The sequence below is a fragment of the Aquila chrysaetos genome, chromosome 3 (genome assembly GCF_900496995.4).
Source record: "Aquila chrysaetos chrysaetos chromosome 3, bAquChr1.4, whole genome shotgun sequence".
In the NCBI taxonomy this organism is placed as follows: domain Eukaryota; kingdom Metazoa; phylum Chordata; class Aves; order Accipitriformes; family Accipitridae; genus Aquila; species Aquila chrysaetos.
This window is the reverse complement of record NC_044006.1, coordinates 22,379,431-22,399,849: the sequence shown is the minus strand read 5'-3', so window position 1 is coordinate 22,399,849 and position 20,419 is coordinate 22,379,431. Positions and strand designations below refer to the sequence as shown.

The window sequence follows — 20,419 nt, the reverse complement described above, 5'->3', positions numbered from 1 at the left end:
AATTACATGACCTATATGATAGGGAAAGTCAGATTCAAGGATCATAATGATTTGTCCAGCATTTAACTGGACTGATCTCTGCCACTCTGAGGGTCAGGATTAGGACCTCTGCCAGGAGATGTTCTTCAGGGTTGGGAGGTCCTCAGCCTTTGGCAGCAGTGGGAAGCCCTCTGTGAAGGGCTCCAATAGGATCTTTGCTTGTTTAGCACCTCCCCGTTCATACATATTAATTTACATCCTCCCAATTGTGAAAACCTGTTGTCCCTTAATGATCTGGGAACTGCACAGAATCAGGATTTTTGCCATTCCCACAGAGACTATTTCTAAAATTTATCCTATGCAACATTTATGCAGGTTTCTACAGAAATATTCAGCTTTTTTCAGTGGTCCATAGATAAGTCTTCTTTCTGGAGTATGCAACCAGGCGCTTAGGTATTAACTATTTCAAAGAGAAACAATGTGAAACTGAAGTCAGGTGTCTGAACTAGCGAATGCCCCACAAAATAAACTTTTAACCATCGATCAGAGAAAAAAAAATCTTCTGATGCTTTCTCTGGAAGCAGAGGTCAGATTACAAGAAGCAACACTCAAAATCCAAGACTGAAGAATGGTTTCTGACATGAACCACAAAAGGAAGAGGACGATGGGGATGGACACACCTCTCTGGGCTGCATGGTCCCTACACTGTCTGCGGGGATATTTGACATTGCATTTCATAATTAAGAAACAGATTGCCATAAAGGTGCAGCAATACAGCCCAAGACAAATTAACAGATGCTCCCTCTGCTTTTTCCAAGCCTCCTGGGGCAGGCAACTTTGGATTTAACTGCTGAAAAAGTAGTTAACCATAATCTGATGCCAGATGTTTAAGAACTGAGTGGGATTCTCAGGAAGGGGTTCCCACGGAGGAGAATCAGCACACCGCTTCGGGGGTGACGTGCCAGAGTCAGCAGGGTAGCATCCTCCTCCCGGGACACAGAAATTGAAAGCTGTGGGGCAGAAAGGTGGAGGCTTCTCCTAACTGCAGTCAAGAACGCTGAAGAAAAAGGCAAAAAGAACGCAAAAAGAAGAAAAAAGCCCCCAGTATAGGTAAAAGCATTGTTTCCTTCACACTATAAAACACAGGGAGGCAGCATGGAGTGCTGGTAAGAGGGACAAAAACAATCCCCTGTAACTGGAAGTCGGGAGACCAGCCAAAAACGTGTTTTGTGTTTGCAGAATATGTTTAAATCCATCAGTCTTCTTGTAATTTAAATCCATGGGGATTTTCCCTCCCCAGGAAGCTAATTAAACTACACAGCATGTTTTGTTAGCTAACAAGAAGCCTATATCCTTTATGGGCCTGTGAAAAAAACCATGAAAGCTAGGCTATCACAAGCAAGAGCTGTACACACCATGCTGATGTGGCCAGTACGTACTGCTGTGTAATATCAAACACACCAGTGCTTCTCAAACATGTTTCTAGGCTTTCATAGCCTTTTTTTTTTTAATAATTTTCAGTTTCCATCTGTTTCCACCTGATGCAGATGTTGTTTATTTTCCACTCAGCTGACCGGTTGCAGGCACAGCTGATACCGCTCCATACATGGGGATGCTGCCACTCCATGAGTATTTATGCGATAACCAAGCGAATAATTCTGGATCTCATCTGCTTGAATACAGGCAGAACTGGAGGAGGTGGGTCTGTAGCCACCTGAGTTTGGGAGGAATTAAAATGCAGAGGGACTGACTTCTGTGTTGCCCTTTGGGGACTTCCCTTTGGGAAGAGTCCCGAGTCCTGTGCTGGCAGCATCACGCGCACAGCCCCTTGAGGTGGGCGAGCTCCCCGCGGCCCATCGCTCTCTGACATCAGGAGCTAACCCTTAATTCACTTTCTATTGTTTTTTTCCGTGGTTTTGTCCCCGTGCACGATCAATGTTGTGTTTCAAAACCTGCACTGATCGCTTTTGCCGTGCATGACCTTGGACGTTTAATCACGAGCCATCTGTAGCTTAGCCCTGAGCTCAGCACCCGGCCAAAGGCCAGGGTACAGTTAGTGCTCGTGGGAAATCTGCAATACACAGAAAAGCAGCCTGTAATCTACCTTCTACACTCCTGCAGATACGGGACAGATCCTGCCCTAGTGCAACTCAGCCTCAGACGCCGGTAGTGATGGAGATACACCTCTTTGTCCAGGCTTCACAGACCAGTTTAGATCAGACTATACCATCTGTATGGCTGGGATAAGAAGGATGAAGTAGGATTTTAAAGAAATCTAGTCTTTCCAAGGTGTCGTGATGGACTAAGATGCACGGTACAGGAAAACAGCCAGTGGCTGAAAGAAGTCTTGCCTGGGGTTAGTTTTGTTTTTCAGGAAATCTTGCCTCTCATTTTGACCAGTTTCTCTAGCTTCGATCAGCGGGCCTGACCATTAACCACAATGCTAATTTTCACATGCCTTGGCTACTGTGAGATTATTGTAACCTTTGCTGCAGGTCCCAAACCATCTCCTCCTCTCCCAGCACATCACGTAAAACAACCCCATCCTGCCTTTTGCGTCAAAAGCAGCCGCCCAGGCTGACCCTGTCCTCCCCTCTGCCAGCAGCCCTCCCTGCTGCCAGCCAGAACAGCTCCCAGGCAAAACCTGGAAAAACCCGGCTGGGTGTTTCAAGCAAGCAGGACACACTAGAAGAAGATTGGAATCTCTTTGGGGCAGAGATTTTTTGTTCTGCTCCCGGCACAGCACACTTCCAACTGGTTTGTTTTCTCAGTACTGTAACAATAGAAAAGTACTGATAATACTAGTACTATTACAAAGTGTAAAAAGTCTGTGTATGAAGGTCCGTACCTCACCATGCCGTTTTTGCCTTTTTTTTTTTTTAAAGCACCATGCACAGATATGAACATGGGTACATATATGCAATATGTTATCTTTCTGTGACATAATATGGAAGAACCTACAGACAAAAGAAAATAATTTGCTTTCAAACATTTGGGGAGGGAAAGAAAGAAAACCAGGATGTAGCAGGAGTCTTTCCAAAAATTTCCTCTTCTCTCTCTCTAACCTGCAAGTGCCACGTGGAAACTTCTCCCAAGAAACAGACGCGCCTGCATTAAATGCACTCAGCTATGATCAGAGGTTCAGTTTTCCTCTACTGAGAATAAGGAAGCACCTCACAGGGCACACTAGACAGCCTGTATTTTAAATATGGGATACCGTAATTACTTCTATTCCATTTTAAGAAGACAACATCAATAGTCAAGCAGCAAATACTCCCTCCCCAGTAAACTGGAGGAAGACCCAGATAGCTTGTTTAAAATTCAACACATCAGCCAGAAAAAAATGCAGCCAGAGAGAAAAGGTTGTGCATTTCTGCTAACTGTCTCGAAAGAAGACAGAAGTCAGACACAGGCCACATTGGAGGTGACAGCAATGACCCGGAGTGAATCCTGCTCAGCCAGCTTGCAGAAACCCACATCCTCATTGCTGGGGCCAAGGCAGCCCACGCCTCGCCCTGTACCCAAGCACCATTAAGACAGCAAACCTGTCTTCAGCTTTCCTTCTTTCTGGGGAATAAAGTGACTTCTCTGCTTTGTATGGTGCTGGGAAGTGAATTTATTGATACTTGGGAGTGTGGGAGTCTTGCAGTACTACGGTGCCTAGAGAAAGAACTAATACCCTCAGCTTTCCAGACCGTATACAAAACTGATTCTTTTTGTGTAAGCCCCATACTTAAATTCAGGCTGGGAAGCTTGACCATAGTTTTTCCTAATATTAACAAAAGGGCTTAGCTGAACTGTGAACTTGAATATATTAATGATATCTCTTAAAAACACTGATGTTACTCTGCACTCAAACCAGCAGTAACTCCAACCCAGCTCTGGCCAGCATTTCTTAAGTACAGTTGTCTGGGGAAACACACAACTAACAAAGCAAGGCAGCACGGATATCTGTGGATACGATTGCAACCAGGTTTCCAGCACTGAATAGGAAAGGTAATGGTCTTCTGTTGTTCAGTCCAGCAAGCTCACTTACACTCTTTGAACCTTTAGGCATCATTTAAGTTCTCATCTTACATACAAATCAGATCATTATTTTCCCATGCATGAGACAGTGGTGTATGTACACACACACACACATATTTACACGCAGCAAGGAATTTTCAAGAACTCAGGAGAATAACTTTTCTGTTATGCATTTCTGCAAGTCTTGAGAAGAATTTCCAAAGCATTTCACATCACAGCGAGTTGGTTGTACATGTACCAGAACTCGTGATAAGCAGCTCAGGAAGAAATAAATGCAGATAAAAGGACAATATGTCCCACCACTATGAAAATCAAAATTAAAAATGCCAAGAGGTTTCTGGCCAGCTCACAAGACACCCTTACCATCCATACTATTGTACACATCCTCATTAATGTTCACTTTTTACACTCTGAATTGTGGAGTGCTTCGTGCTCACTGTGAAGGTAACCACAGCAATCCTCACAATGGTGTGATTTCCCATGGCTGCTTTGTACTGACCACTTTCACTCTAGCATAATACTTTTTTGAGAGCAAATTAGCAAAACACAATACTTCATAATATGCTTATTTCCTCCAAATGATACTGAAAAGCCAATAAATGCCCCATTGTACTCTTGCTTGCACTCCAGTACAATGGTACGGTACATGGGCTTTTGTGGCACACCTGACTTTTTGGCATGGGGATTGAAAACTTGTAATTTGTTACTGATGGAGTTGCTTGTGATTGAAAAGTGTCATTGACTGCTGGGGCGTGGGCAGTTCTTCAACTCATTTTGCTCATAGCTTAGCATATAATAGCCTTTTTCTGCTTCAGTCTTACATACATTAAAACTTTGGCTTCTGTTAGTCGATACAAAAATATACACATACGCCAGTTACCTTTTTATTAAAAGGTGATGGTTTACAAATTTTGAAAGTCAAATGTCCAGTCTCCTCAAGGCAATCTTCTTTTCATCCTGCCCTGTATCTTTCACAAAGCTGACATTTAGAAATACATTCTTTTCAAAATTTCCTTTTACAGATCATCCAGGAGAGTTTTCTGATTTCACACAGGATCTTCATTGTGCTTTCAACTTCTGCTACCTGTTTTTACTCTTGCAATTATTGTTTGTAAAATCATTCTGCTAAAACCATGCACAAACAAAAATATCAAAGAGGGATGCGGCGATGAAAAAGGCACTCGGGATGACAATGAGATAGTTCCAAAGCAACAGCAAAAAGACCTCTTTATTGTCTCTTACAGCATACTTATATATTACTAAAACAGGAGCACATATCTGGCTCGGCTAGGATGTTTGCCAGTCCTCAGAACAGTTGAAGATAAAAACATTCTATACACATACTCATGACTGTCTTCAGCCACATCTTCCCAGGCATACACTGGGCCATCCTCCGACCTGACCTTGTAAAACTAGTTCTTCAAAGGCTTGGCAAACATGCAGCACAACAAGTTCTAACGTTCCCTCTTGAAAACAAATGCCACGTGTTCCGAGCTGCTCCCACAGAGTTCTTTGACATAGATGTCTTTGCTTGTGTTCCTCAAAATTGCAAGAAATTGTAATAAAAATGGATCCAGCTGAATCAGGCTGGTAAGAAACTGAAGGGATTGAAGAAGAGCAGCCTGAACTCCGTCCTGCCAGCTGCTGCTGGTAATAAATACAGCAATGAAGTCTGCTTCTGTGAAGAAGAGGTTGGACTTTATCTGTAGAGACCTGGGAGGGCCCCTCAGACAGACCAACCGACTGACCAAGATGCTTTTAGAAGGTGTAAATCTGTCCAAGCAGCTTTGGAGGGGCCTGAAGTTTTGAATGTAAGCATCCTCCTTTTAGCTAGTAAATACCGCAGTTTATCTTCCATTTATCTTGTCTGAAAACTTACTCTCCTGTTAATGATATCCTGATTTTCTGTTAAAAATGCCTTGGCTGTTTGATTTTTGTAGATTGATAACTACACAAATCTACTGCTGTAATCATTCCCTCTCCTCTGCATTTATAGCCTTGCATGCATTAGGTCTGCATACATATATATTCAAATAGGCACTTTAATCTCTGAATTTCTTGACAGAGCAATCCAATTTTTATAATTTGTATTTTTTTATAGTAGCGACATTTCATTCCCAGTAAATTACCAATTTGTTGTTATCAGCGAGTGCAGTAATACAGCTCAACACTATATTCACCGAGAAGCAGCAAGAATCCTCCTTTTACTTGACAAGGTAATGAAACCCACATGATGTCAAGAAGTCATATATAAATTCTTGAGACAGCACCGATTTGCAGCATCTGGAGGAGGCAGGGGTCAAAAGTGAAAGCCCACTGGGATGCTGCAGTGCCATCAGTGTCAAATATTGAAGTATCTATGATAAATATTTCTCAGATCCATACATCATAGTCTATATCATGTTAATTATAGCAGAATAATTTGGCTCAAATAAGCACATCAAATTAGGTTTTGGTGTGTGGTAAGTGGATACATCTCTCTGTAATGATTATTACATTCCTTAAAACTCTAAGGAGATTTTATACTAAAATCTGGAGGCGTGTTTCCCTTCAGTACTGCATAAAATTTTAGAGGGGCGAAAAGAAGACTTACATTGAACTGAAAAAAATTTTAAGTTGAACATAACCAGTTTAAATTGAACTGAAACAGAATTTTTTAGTTTTATTTTGTCCAGAGGAAAAAAGAGGCAGAAATTTCTCATGAAAAAAAAAAAAGTGTTAAAATAATTGAATGAAATGCCTGTGGTTTGGGGGTTTTTTTTAAACGATACCCTTCAAGTTTTCGCTTTACCCAGGTTGCATTCTAACCCTGGCCTATTTGGCAGGGAAATGTCCCAATAACAGTGTTAGGAATTTCTGGGTTAAGAGATTGCAATTTAATAAAAACAGGAATTTGGTCCTGCTTAGAAATCTCTAGCAGGAGGAACACATTCTCATTCAACCTGTGGCATGAAAAGAAATAGATAATGTAACTGGTGAAATGCTATTTAACAGCAATGTGTTGCTGATAGTCTGAAGCATGCCACAGCGTGCAAAACTTATGGAAAGACAGGTTCATGAAACCAAAGGTGGGAGGTAAAAACTGCAAATAAATGCGGGTAAAGCACAAATCTGGGAGTGAGAAGACCAAAGTTGCTGACCATCATTGACCTTCTTGAGCTCATAGTTTAACACCCTTCAGACTCAGTTTTCCTGTAGCAAAACAAGAATAAAGCTAGATTTCTCCTGGGGCACAATTTGCTTATATTTCCCTATAGAAATACAAAACAGATGAGCAGCAGTATTCTGGTAACTTAAAATACCACACACTGGAAACTATTTTAGCATAACTTAACCAGATAAAAGCTTGAGTCTTAGGCAAACCCCAGAGGGACTCTGAGTTTAGCGGGTCGAAAGGAAGGCCTTTTGTACGCATAAAGGCATGAGGTTTAGAGAAAGCTCTTTAAAATTCCATGAAGTCAAAGAAAACAAACAGTCTGGTGCTCAGGGGAGACAGGGATAGAGTTCAGGTTGGAAACAGCAGGTGCCATCAGCATTTCTCTCTGTCACGTAGAGAGAACACTAACATCCTTTTTGCAAAGAAAAGGAGGGATTCAGAACTCCAGCCCAAACTAAAGGCTTAGACTACACAGTCTAGATTAAATAGCCTAAACAGCCCCTTCTTCGTGCCCTACAGAACAGTTCCCATTAGCTCACAAGAGCGTGATATTTTCAGTAATCATAAGATCATTCAGGCTGAAGGGACATCTCAGGATATCTCTATCGAACCCTCTGCTCAAAATCGGGTCCAAGCCAAGTTCAGACTAGGTTTCTTAGGACTTTGTCCATTTGGTCTTAATAAATACAGATTGCTCCTTCTCTCTTTTCAATGGCTAAAGCAAGTTAATATTGGTTTTGATGAGAGTCCTGCAGTGATAGCAAGAAACTACAAACCAGAAGGCACATTATTAAGTCAAAAGCGTGACTGTGTAGTGACACCGTAAATGAGCACTTGCTAAGAAATTGCCCCAGGAACAGGACAATGCAGTAGGAGGAAAAAGGAACAATAAAAACAAAATCCATTCTGCATTCCACATAGAAGGTTAATATTTTAATCAACAGTATTTTGTCTTCCTTAAATAACCTATCTTTCTATCTCTTACATTTGGATCTTTGTGGCAATACTTCACCTGATTTCAAACTCACTCAACAGTGATTTAACAGATGAAGTTCCTGTAATAAAAGTCTCCGATCAAGGAAGCACCCAAAGAACTGGGCCAGTGCCTATGTACTTGATAAAATTTAAAACATGAGGCTAAATTTCACCTTGTCACACTATCACGAGTCAAATTTAACAGCAGGAGCTCAGCAATAACATTAAGGCTAATCTGCCCACTGAACATCACAAGGTTTCTTAGGTATTTGCCAGAAACATCTTTGCCAGCCTGACCCCAGCCTGCTTCAGCTGCTGGAAGATCATAATTTGTCCCAGGTGGTAACTCAGCCCAAGATGATGGAAAAGTTTGCTTGGACACACCTGCATTCAATTTTTATTTCAAAGTTTCACAAAAAATCCACTCTCATTGCAATACTGAAAATTTCATTCATACCAGCTCAGTTTTAGTTTTAACACTGGATTTACCCAACTCAAAACCTGAACCCTCCAGAAGATGAAGTCAACATAGATATTTGTAAGCATGAAAGAATATGAATGTGCTACTGTCCTGGCCATTTTACATTATACTCTTAATGCTGGACACGAAGTTTCAGAGCATTCAGCCCTACCCGAACTTACTGACTCTATGGTACTTTGAATAAAAAAAGATATATATATATATATATGTATACACACACACATATATAGTCACATATTAATAATAGTAACAAATGACCCTCTTCTTAGATCTCTAAACAAAGGGAGCTTTCTCACAAATCATCTAAAGGGAATAAATGCACCAGAAGATACTCAGTGACTTTAAATAAAGCCCATATAAAAGCAATAACTTTTCATAAGCCAATTATATCAGCAACTCACTCTGGACTGGTAAAGGATAGGCCTTTATCTATCACTACATTTTTCTTAGTCATGATTTAATAATACACAGTCATTTTTAATAATAAGCATGGAAATAACTAATACTTCAAAAGCACATAACTCGTTGGGGTTTTTCTTCCTTTGCCACTTATTAGGTATTTAATCTGTTCACGAGACAAGACAACAAAAGTTTCCACTGAAATTGGGGAGTGTTTTGCTATGAATGAGAATCTAACAAGATTTTTTCAAGACATGCTGGCCTGTTGCCTTGAGATTTGATAATAAAGTGCATTGGTAGTACATTTAAGGAAGAAACATCATGAAAACAAATTAAAACAATTTAGAGAGCCCAGAATTTTTTCCTCAGAGCAACAAGGGCTCCAGGTACCTCTAAAACAGATCTTTCCAGCATCAGCAGAATTACACCAGAAAGCAACAGGGCATCTTTTCTTGCCTTGGGTGCCGTAAGAGACCCAGACTCACCAAATTTCTGAAACTATGCCTAACACAAAGCACTTACATGGCATGGCTGAAGTCAGTTGAATTACTTAGCTGCTTGAAAATAAATCCCTACACACTTGCACAACTTTAGCTCCATATCTAAATACTTTTCTATTATTATGTTGAATTACTGACCTCAGATTGCAGTCGCAGCCCTCCTGCACAGATTACCTGACTTGCCAAGCTCGGCTGTGATGAATGCCTCATCTTCTCACCCTGTTGGGAAATAACGAGTTTATTTCCTTCCAGCCCCTCTCCCAGTAGTTTGGGGCTTTTCCTAAAGATATTTATGATAAGCAATTGTAAAATTCCTCAGGCTAATACTCCTAAGAGATTTTTCCAATTTGCTTTTGTTACCAAGCAGCAATTCCAATCTCGCCTCTATTCTGTTAAGCAAAAGAAACACAAATTAAGAGAAGAAAAAAGAAAAAAAACATATCCTTCCATAGCAAGATGTTTAGTACTAGTCCTTAAAAAAAGAGACAGAACACAGAAAGTCTTCTATTAAGGACTTACTTACACAACATGAAGCTAATCTTAGAAAAGGCCTAGCATGTCAGTATGCATGTAATTTAGGATATGATGAATGTTTAAGCCCACAAAACCCTCTCTTGCTTTCTTCACTTCTGTTCTGCTTTTTGAGGCTGTAGCTCCAATTCTACGCAAGAGAGCAGAAGGTAAAGATTTCAGGTTTTAATACAGATGAGGCTGACGTGAGAAATCCGTTGGCCGTTGGCTGATTGGCATGCTAGGACCCATTTAGTATCCATCTCTCCTGGGCATCTCTCTCCCACCCAGCAACCACTATCTTAGCACCCAGAGAAGCAGAGGAGGGGAGGGCTTTGGGGCTAAGGAGCTGCACTGTGATATTTTCTAGAGGCTGAAAACCTGAAAGGTTTGAATCCAGAAGCAATTGCAGAAACGATAAATCTGCTCTGATTAGTCCTCTCCCGTGACACTTTTGGAAAACATTTCCATGGCAGTCCTCAACCAGAATTTTCCCCAGTTTTCCCAAAAGCATTCCCACCTCCTATGGAAAGTCATCTGGCTTGAAGAGAAGCTACTGACACAGGCCCCCCTGCAGAGTGTCGTGTGGTGGTACACGTGAGAATTACAGCCTTGAAAAGATTCAGGCAGAAGGCAAAATCATACTTGGCTCTTACAAAAAAAACCTAGTGGCTGACCCAGGGAGTTGTGCAAAGAGGAGAGCATCACCCGACAGGAGGGATGCGCTTCCCCTTCCTCCTCACTTCTGCCACTTTGGCCCTTTGCTTCTGAACAGGACATCATTTTAACTGAATGATATTTCATATTAAAAAAAAACCAAACAAACCCCCAAACCAAGGTTTGGGGGTTTGGTGTTCTGTTTGGGTTTTCTTTGAAAGTTTCAATAAGAAAATCTTTGGATTTAAAATGCAGATTGTGTTTAACCAAAGTGGCCTTTTTTTCCATTCAGTTTTTCAGTTTGGCAACCACCTTAAGAGTCAGCTATCACTCAGCCTGCGTTATAGCTCCAGCCCCGTAAGACCTGTGGAGCCCAGGGGTGAGCACGGTGAGCATCTTCTCTTAATAAAACAGGTACAGCACCATCAGAGTCACTGGGCTGTGAAATGCAGCGGTGCTTTACAAACGCAGAGACTGCTCCCTAGAAACACCCATGGGGGTGGTGACAAGCTTAAAAAGGACTTTTGTTAAATGTAATGTTTTAACTCAGTACCACGTCTGGTCTGCCACACTGGATTTCTTTCTGAATCATGAAACCTCTGCTGACTCAATAATGAGAGAGAAAGCAGGCACAGTGTGAAGGAAAAGAAATAAATACCAGTTTCATACAGGGCAAGTCCCCATTCCTTTATAAAGTGTGCCACCTCTACCAGAAGACATGGTAAATGTGCTGAAATGGAGGGATTTGCTAAGAGGGACGTCCCATTGCATTGCCACTGGGCTTGCTCACCTCGGCTGCATGGAGCATCACCCAGCCCTTCCAGCCCCCTGCCATGAAAGCCTGGTAGCCATCCGCTTTCTCTTCTCGAGCCCATTTTGCACATGAAGGATGCCATCCCCCTGGAAAGCTTCCCTTACCACCTCACTGCATCTCTCCATGCCTGTGGAGAAACTATCCATGGGCTGAAAGACATTTTGATGGTACACCACTCCTGACCTGGACCGGATCTCAGCTAGCTAGGAGTACACTTGGAGCTAATTACACACAAGCAATGCTGCTTTTTTGGGAGTGGAAGAGGGGTACGACTCCTGTGAGTAGGATCTGTCCAACACTCAGGGAGTAACTGACACTCAGACAAAGGAAGAAGCAGGTTACTGTGACATGATATAAATATACTAAAAAAATCCCTTAAGATGTCAAATCCTTGTATTTCTTTTCCCTGAACAAATTGCTTCTGTTCTGTCTTAGCTCACTCTCATGCTAGGTGAGTTTTGTGCACTACAATGATGCTGGTTTTATGCTGCATTTTATTCTTTTTAGAAACTTACCTGGAAAACCTAAGAAAAAAATAATTCAAAAGCATTTCATTAATATGGCTTTACACTTCTAACAATGGCACAAGAGCATGTTGCTTTGTGGTTTTTCCAATATAAATCAATCATATATAGGGCCTTGAGATAACTTTAAACAGAGATCCTAGTTCTGACTTCCAATCACCCTCTCACCTGTTCTCTTCTGAAACAGACAGGGACCTTCTGAGTCTGCAAGTGCTTTATGGGAAGACTCCTCAAAGTCCTGGGCATCACTGAGCCCTTGATCTAGTAGAAGCTTTAGGGTTATTTGGCACAAACCCGTGGCTGGTGTAACTTGTCAGAGCCTCATGGAAGTCACTAGAGCTTTAAGAGCTTGTAGCAGCAGAGGGTCTGGCTTGTGCAGATGCAGGCAGAGGTCCTCTGGGAGCTTTGTGCATTTTAGGAAGAGGTTAAAAGCACACAAGATCCTCCTGCCATGACTGGATTGTCAGGCAGCTTTCCCTCTGCCTTTCTATCTTAAAAAAAAAAAAAAAATCTTCTTTTTCAGGCAAAGAGATTCTAGACGAAAGTGAAAGAAATTTTTTCCCACAGAAATCCTCTCAGACCCAGAGCAAAAGAGGGGGAAATCCAGCAGCGGCATCCCGTCTGTGTCTGGAGGGGCTGTACAGGAGGCAGCAAAAAAGCCTTAATTCCAGTGAAGGATGTTCTCCTCCTGATCTTCTCATACTGCGCCCTTCATTGCGGGCCTTTCGGGCCAAGAAGCGGCGGAAGACTGAGGGGCTGCACCCTATGATTGATCTGATTGATTGATCTCTGATATTCAGAGATATCTCTTCAAGCTGGCACACCTCCAAGACCTGCCAGTGCACATCCTCCCCCTGTTTTGGTTTAATTCTTCCTGACAGGCCACCTGAATTAGCAGCCCTCTGGCAGTAATTGTTCTTCAGCTAAAACACAGACTAACAGCACGTACAGAGTTTGCTGCGCTCCTTCCTGGGAAATTCCCAGCTATGCCTTGAGGCATGAGGTGAGTGAAAGCCAAAGAAATGAAATTTCTTTGGGAAACTATGAATTTACAACAGGAAAAAAATAAAAAAGCAATAGCTCTGCCTCCCAGGACCTCGTGCTCCCCATCTTGGGTTGGGATTATTCAGATAAATGTTATTTCCATGGGCAAAGCACGAGCTGGCAAGGCACTGATTTGAGCATCCCGAACACCACAAGATTAGTCTCGCGCAATTTCTTCCAGTGGGACAGCATCGTCCTTACAAGTAACTAATGTCTACACTGCACAAACAGCACAGGACATGTATTTGGCACCATTTTACTGACTCCTGCCATAGTCCAGACCCACCATTCTGGATTGGAGCCAGGGGGTTACTTTCAGTAACTGCAAAAAGCTGCAAAATTTCTTGTCCAGATTATGTTAAAATAATGAGATTGTCTTCCCATGTGTTTGCAGTGAACACTGCTGATGGGTCCTTACTTTCTGAGCATTTCCATGCTGTTCTGTCGGAGGTCACTCCAGACTTTGTACCAAAGTACAGAGAAACACTGCAGCATTGCAGAGATTACATGAGGGCAAGGATGACCTCTGCATACCTACATGCTCAAGTTAACATGTAGCCCATGCTGGACTTCCATGGCTTAGTCAGAAATTTTTTTTTTTTGCAAAGTTAAACCCAGATTTTGGTCAAAAGCCAGGCTGGATCACAGCTGAGCTGAATCCAGTTTTATGAAGCATGCCTGAGAAACACTGGAAAACATGATTATGTTGTTTTAAAAAAAAAAAATTACTTTTCTTTAACAGTCAGTCCAACAGAACCGAGTCAGTGTTGGGAATTGATCTCTAACTTTTCAATGTCTGTCTCAGATATATCATTAAAGTTGGCTCTGCCAATTTGCAAGTTTTAGACACTCATCAAAATATACACACACAGGTCAGGTATTATTGTTATTACTGAAAAACCTTCTCAAGTAAAGATTACTTATAGATGAGATGAATATTGAATAAATGTAATCCATGGATTAATTAGCTAAAGCCCTATGTTAATCAGAAAGCAAGAAAGGGAGAAACACTAGCTCATTAAGCATTTAGAAGCATGTTGTATGTGCTTCCAGGATTCAGTTACCCTCTCTCCATAACACAACTGTTTTTTATTTAACACTTGGAGGTGTGTGAGACGTCCAATGTCCTCATATGTTAAAATTCAAAACCGTCAAATTATATACCATTAGTCACCAAGATAAGAAGAAACAAACTAAATAGTATAGGACAAAAAAATTAGCACTACAACTCTATGAATTGCTCACACTCTGCGTATAAAGTCTGACATTTACATAAGTAATAGCTAGATTCGTGGTTGTGCATTACTTATTCATACCGTGTGTGGAATAACTCAGAGGTAAAAGACTAATCCATTAATCTCCCCCTATCCATAATCCTAAGGAATCATAAACCCTGCAAGACACTTTATCCTCTTAGGAAAATCAGGCTCATAAGCTGAGGACGGCAGCGTGCTTGGTGCTGAAGAATGGCAGCATTTCCCCATTGTACAGCTATGCAAGCCCTACCCAGAGCTATTTCGGGATCTGCCATTTGTTTGATGCACACACACAGACACGGAAAGTCCTCGCGTGTGACCTGTCTCACAGCACACGAGATGTCTCGTCGCTCTCCTAGGCCTGCTATGCCTGAGGCTTGTGGCAATGTTTTTGTATATATGTTTCCTTTAATGAAGCACCCTCTACCATCAAAGAAAGATAGGTGTCAAAAGGATGTGGAAGTACATTTTTCTTACTTCAAATACAGCATTTTGTAGAATATCCCACCTTAAGTTTTTTTCCCCATGAATAATTCAATGTTGCAGCTGCCATTCCTGTTCTGTCCCGTATGCTGAGATCCCCCAGCTATCACCCCCTCCTACAGTGCAGGGTGATCTCATTCCCCCCATGTGGCAAGGAGTGCCCAGGGCCCCTGTGACTGCCATCAAAACATCCCGTCTTGCGACCACCATGGTGAACAGATTATAAAATCAAAGGAGAGGCGTTTCGACTTCGAGCAAGAGACAGAGGTATTACCCGGCCGCACATTTTGGTAGTAAAATGAATGTGCATTCCCCATCATTTTTCAAAATCATGTAGTCGGTACCTATGGGCATGCCAAGTGGCACAAGCAGGTCTGAAGCCTGTGGCTGCCCCACCTCCAGTGCAGATGATGGGTGAATTACTGACCACATGGTGGGGTAGAAGTTAGGACACTCAACTCTGGCAATGAGACCCTCACATGAACATACCCTCAGCATGCAAACAGCATCTGAGTATGCCTTGGTGGCGAAGAAGGGTGCCATGAGGCAGAAGGAGTGCCAGCACCGAGCATGGTATTGTGGGGGTGTGATGGGCATCCACACCCCTTTTGCCTCTTACCACCTGATTCTCCAGAAACCTGGCTTTCATTTAACAAGGAAAATTAAGTCCCTAGATCCTCTGTTTGGAAAATTGATGCTTAGGGCTGAGGCTTGAGGCAACTGAAGCAGCCTGCAGAAAATCTGTTCCAGTAGCCTCCAGCAACTGCAAGTTGCTCTGTTTTGCCTGGAGCAGTATTAATGCAATGACCTAGTGATCACGTTTGGAACAACTTCTCAACCTACCACATTGACACATAAGGTTATAGGTGAAACTTGTTCACTGGGAAGACCTTCAAAAAACACTACTTCTGTCTTCAGTCCAAGTCAGACCCACTGGTGTGGGGAACACACAGTGAAAATGCCTTGTGTAATGAACTTGTAGGGTTAGAGCTGTTAATAATGTATGGGCACATACCATACATTATGTATTTAGCTCAGGCAAGCTGAGCTAAAGTCAAAGGCAGATCAAACAATACATTGGATTGGACTTAAAATACTTGAAAGGTGCCTTTGGACCAAAATTCAGCGAGCAAAAAGCAGCAGAGAGTCTCCTGTTCAGGCTGGCACCTCCTCGGGCGCTGCACCTGACCCAGAGCAGGACTCATCTGCAAGAGTCGCTGGTGGCAGCAGCCTCAAGTTGATCTCCACAACGTTCCTCTCTCTTTTGGGAGCGAAGGGGGGAATTGACACTCCCCTCACCAACACTTGGAAAAAAGTCTTTGTGTACTGTCACCACACCAAGTCCCCCAAGGGGACACCTGCACGAGCTAGGGGTCCACAGCAGATTTCAGACACAATGTGAGGGTAAGCTTTCCTCTTGGGAAAGTGTTCTTGTGCAATCCACACACCTGCAGGAGAAACCCTGCACTGGGGGATGCACAAGCTCTGCGAGGAAGCTACAGCTGGGACAGATGCTGCAGGTTTTCCACCGGAGTTTGCTCGGACAAACCTATTCTTGGCCCATTGGAAGACTGCAAGCTGCAGCATGCAATACAATACTTTGTGGTACTAAAGGACCTTCCGAATGAGGGTCTCACATTAATTAATTAAGCCTCAGAGCACCTAGAAGGAAAATCTATCCTATTTTACCACCAAGTGCAATGAGTATGCAAAGGTCACATAGAATAAAGGAGCAAAGGAAAGAGAGATCCTGGTGTCCTGACTCCTGACTCCTTGCTGCATCTATTAGCTCATGAGTCCCCTACAAAGGACACACATGGAGGACAAAAGGTGACCCACAGTCCTGCCCCAAGGGGTCACCGACTGAGAGGTTTAATAAGGTGCAGGAAAACGACTAACAAGGTTACACAGATTGACGCAGGTCAGTAAAGAATATGGCATTAAGAAAATTGATCCTTTCAAAGCCTCCAGCCACATGCTTATGTCAGAACCAGACGTGACTCGTGTCTGTGTTTCATATGATACCACCAAGTGCCCACCAAAGGGCTTTCCTTCATGTTTAAATAATGAAATGCAATGTAATGCCGACAGGTGCTTTTTTCACAGGGAGAAGGGAGAAGAAGGGAAAGCGCTTGGGTGGGCTGAGGCAGAGCCCGGGTCTTCCCTGCCTCTCCCACCCCTCCCTGCCCTCCCCTGCCCACATGGCTTGCAAGCAAGAGGTCACCGATGGCTGGATGTGCCCGTCTGTCTGCAATGCCAAGGAGACAAGCTTATGGGCACTAGAAGAGAGAGTAACCTGTCTATGATTGGGGTGTCCGTGCACTGCATAGGAGCTACGGTGTCTGTGCAAAAGACAGGAGGCTGTCATGGGGAAGAAAAAGAAATGTGCTTTACAAGTCATCATGGAACATGGTTGGTATCACTATGAGACCATTTCAGTTTGGATGCTGCCAAATACTTGACAAAACATCTCGAGACTTTCCAAGCACATCATTTTGCATCTGTCAAAGATCACGCAATTTCAGTTTGCTCACGCAGGGAACTTTTGTCAATCTGCCAAACTAAAGTAAATATTAAGAGCATCACTGTAGGAAAAGAATATAATGTATAATCAATAAGGGACGTTCTGCCAAGCTCAGCTGGCACTTAAGGGCTAGCTGTGTAAAGCGTCGCGTGTGTAAATCCCAGAAACAAATGCAATTACTCTTTGTTCTTTGTCTTGCAGCCGGAATAGAGATTGATGGACAAGTCGAAAGTGACACAGAGAGTGAAGGTAATGTAGAGATTAAAATATGCGGTCTTGTTTGAAATACAAGAGGTGATACCTTTTCTTTTTCTCTCTGGCTTGTGGCTCGCTTTACAACAGAAACCGTTTCATGAGGTGCTTGTAAGCAAGCAGATTTTTCCCTTGAGGTTTGACTTGGACTACTGATATGTAAACCACCAATCTTAAGCAGTCTGTCCCCTTTCATCCACGCTCCTAGTGCAGGAGGCTATCAGAGCCCCCATCCCTTGGCAGTCACCCCTAGCAAACCAGGCACTGCAGTAAAGCACCACTCGATGCAGGGCTGTGAACTGCTCCACACCACAGTGAGGTCCTGCTTGCCCTCCTTGTAATGCTTGCTTAGACCATAAGACACTGGTATCTTGATTAATCACAGCCATGAGAAGATAAAAATGAAAATGGATTGATGGCTGTGAGGAAAGTCGGGAAGAGCCAGTGACAGGATTAAAAACAGCTTTAACCCTCTATGTATAGTAAATAAAGAGAAATAGCTAAGTGGTAGGATTATAACACTAAATAAAGAGACGTAGCTAAGAGGTAAGATCGTAACAGCACAGCATAGGTGATAGGAATGTAGATGCTACTGCAGAAATGGTTCACAACTGTGTCTGTACGATCCATAAAATATGAAAAAGTAATTAACAAATCACTGGGATTATTTCTTTTAAATCATATCCACCTTTTCCATACAGGCAAACAAGGCAATAAGATAAAAGTAATAAAAGAATGCTCCACACTTAACCTAATATTTGACAGGTTGCAAATGAAAATCGTGGTGTTGGCTGCCCAAAATGAACATTATCCCAAAGAGGGTAGGTGGTCCTTTGACCTAAATCACTAACTGAAATTCAGCTGAGATAGACCATTACACAGTAACTGAAACCTACCTAATGGCTCCTGAGAAATGAGTTGAAAGCTCCTTCTCATTCCCAGTGACAAGTGTGACAACCACCACCTACTAATTTTTTACCACTAGCAAGCAAAAACTATTTGCTTGTTATTAATTTCTAACTTTTCACCAAAACAAAAATTCAAATAAGTAAATACTTTTTGCTTCTATTTTCCTTGCTCATTTTTCACTCTGGATCCCATTCCAGCACAATTTTCTTCTTCATTTTCTCCAACCCTGGGGAAAAAAAATCAATGGCAAAATTACAAATTTGTTTGTTTGTTTGAACACTTTATTTTCATCAGCCAGAAATTTTGGAAAATTAGAAGCCAAAAGACTCCGGAAAACTTACTATTGATTTTAATGTACTTGGTGGTAAAAGGGATGGAGAGGCTTGGGGGGGTTTTGAATGTGGTTTTCCCCTTTCCATAATATTCTGCAATTAAATCATGCTCCACTTCAGTCCTTTAAACTGGAAGCACTTCTGACTTCTGGACAAAAGAGGTTTTTAGTTTGCAGTGCCAATAAGAATGAAACGTGCATCAGAGACTATCTGTTTTTTTCTTCTCTGGATATAGACCTTCCTATATAAAAGAAAACTCAGAGAAACAAAACTGGGTGCTGCCTAAGCTGCACCTTTTCTCTCCATAAATAGAAGACCTCCATCCCCAGCCTTGAAAAGTAAACATCTTTCAAAGACATTGCACCAACAAGGAAACTACTTACTGTATAACGGACTGCAACTTCTGTTTCCATTGCTCTGGTGTGTTCACAGGTCGGGAAGATATCTGCCTGTCCTCTCTGATGGATGGGCTTTTGCATTTGTAACTAATTTCCAATTTTCTTATGGTCACATGTAAGTCACTGATGTGTTAAAATGAGCCGGACTATCTTAAATAGGAGTTGCATAACTGAAGAGTTGGATGTGGTTCTTGGGTGGGGCATAAAGCAAAGCCCACCAAGGTCAGCGGGCATCTTCTCACTGACTTCACTGGGGTTTGCATCAGGCATCCTGGCTGCCTGCACTTTTCTGATGAATCCTTATTTTGCCAGCATGGATTTCCCAAAGTACTTTTTTATCCCTTGCAGAAGATGATGTAAAGGACAAGACACCTAAGAAACAGCCCCTCAGGGAAACCGGCAGAGCAAGCAGACTTGAAAGGAAAAAGCAAGAGAAAGACAAAGAAGATGAGAGCATAGAGGAAGACAGCTGTAGCCAACAAAACAGAGCTTCTAGGAGAAAAAACTACCAAAGAAAAAACAGTGATGGAAAAAAGGCAGGAGAGGAAGGAAGCCAGCAGAGAGAGAGAGGCAAAAAGGCTCCTACCAAAGATCAAAAGGAGTCAGAAAACAAAGAAAAGAAAACAAACAAGAAAGCGAAGGAGGGGGAGAACAAACAGAAGAAAGGCAGGAGAAACAGGTAATTAAACAATCCCTGAGTATGGTGCCTTGTGTCAGACTGGCAATTGGATCGACATGCCAGTGGCGTATGGGTCAGAACTGCAAAACCAATAGACTGCGAATAAGTTACTGCTCTCCCAAAAGAGGTACAGCAGTGGTAAACAGTAGTGGAAAATGCCACACAACCAAACTGCTTCCAAGGTCTTCTGTCATTACTGTTTCTCAGCCAGGGTCAGATCCATGCCTGTAGTGGAGTCCTAGCACCTACAGCTCGGGGTGGAAAAGCACTCTTAAACAAGACAGCTTGAGCAACCCTGGTCTGGGCACATTTTTTTGGTTGGTCTATGGAAACATTCAGCTTAAAATGGCTCTCTCATGTTTTCAAGTCCAAATCTTGCTTGTCCCAACCCTCTGCTTCTCCCTGTATCTTCCATTTCCCTCTGAAGGCATGAAAAACATATCTCCAGAGCCAGCTGCAGCCCTAGACAATGCTTCTGTAGCCAAAGTATGGTCCAAAGCACAATGTCGGGGGAGTTATG

The 20,419-nt window shown here is 42.5% G+C and overlaps 1 protein-coding gene across 1 annotated transcript in view; it reads left to right on the top strand.

Annotated features, from left to right (window-relative positions):
• Positions 1–5,497: 5,497 nt before the first annotated feature.
• The window catches only part of TMC2 (transmembrane channel like 2), a 46,913-nt gene continuing 31,991 nt past the window's right edge, over positions 5,498–20,419 (top strand). Inside the window, exons 1-4 of the mRNA XM_030010620.2 lie at positions 5,498–5,816; positions 16,912–17,217; positions 17,531–17,578; positions 19,569–19,899. Coding sequence (XP_029866480.1) covers positions 17,172–17,217; positions 17,531–17,578; positions 19,569–19,899 — 425 coding nt within the window. The 5' untranslated portion in view covers positions 5,498–5,816; positions 16,912–17,171. The remainder of the gene's footprint in view (positions 5,817–16,911; positions 17,218–17,530; positions 17,579–19,568; positions 19,900–20,419) is intronic.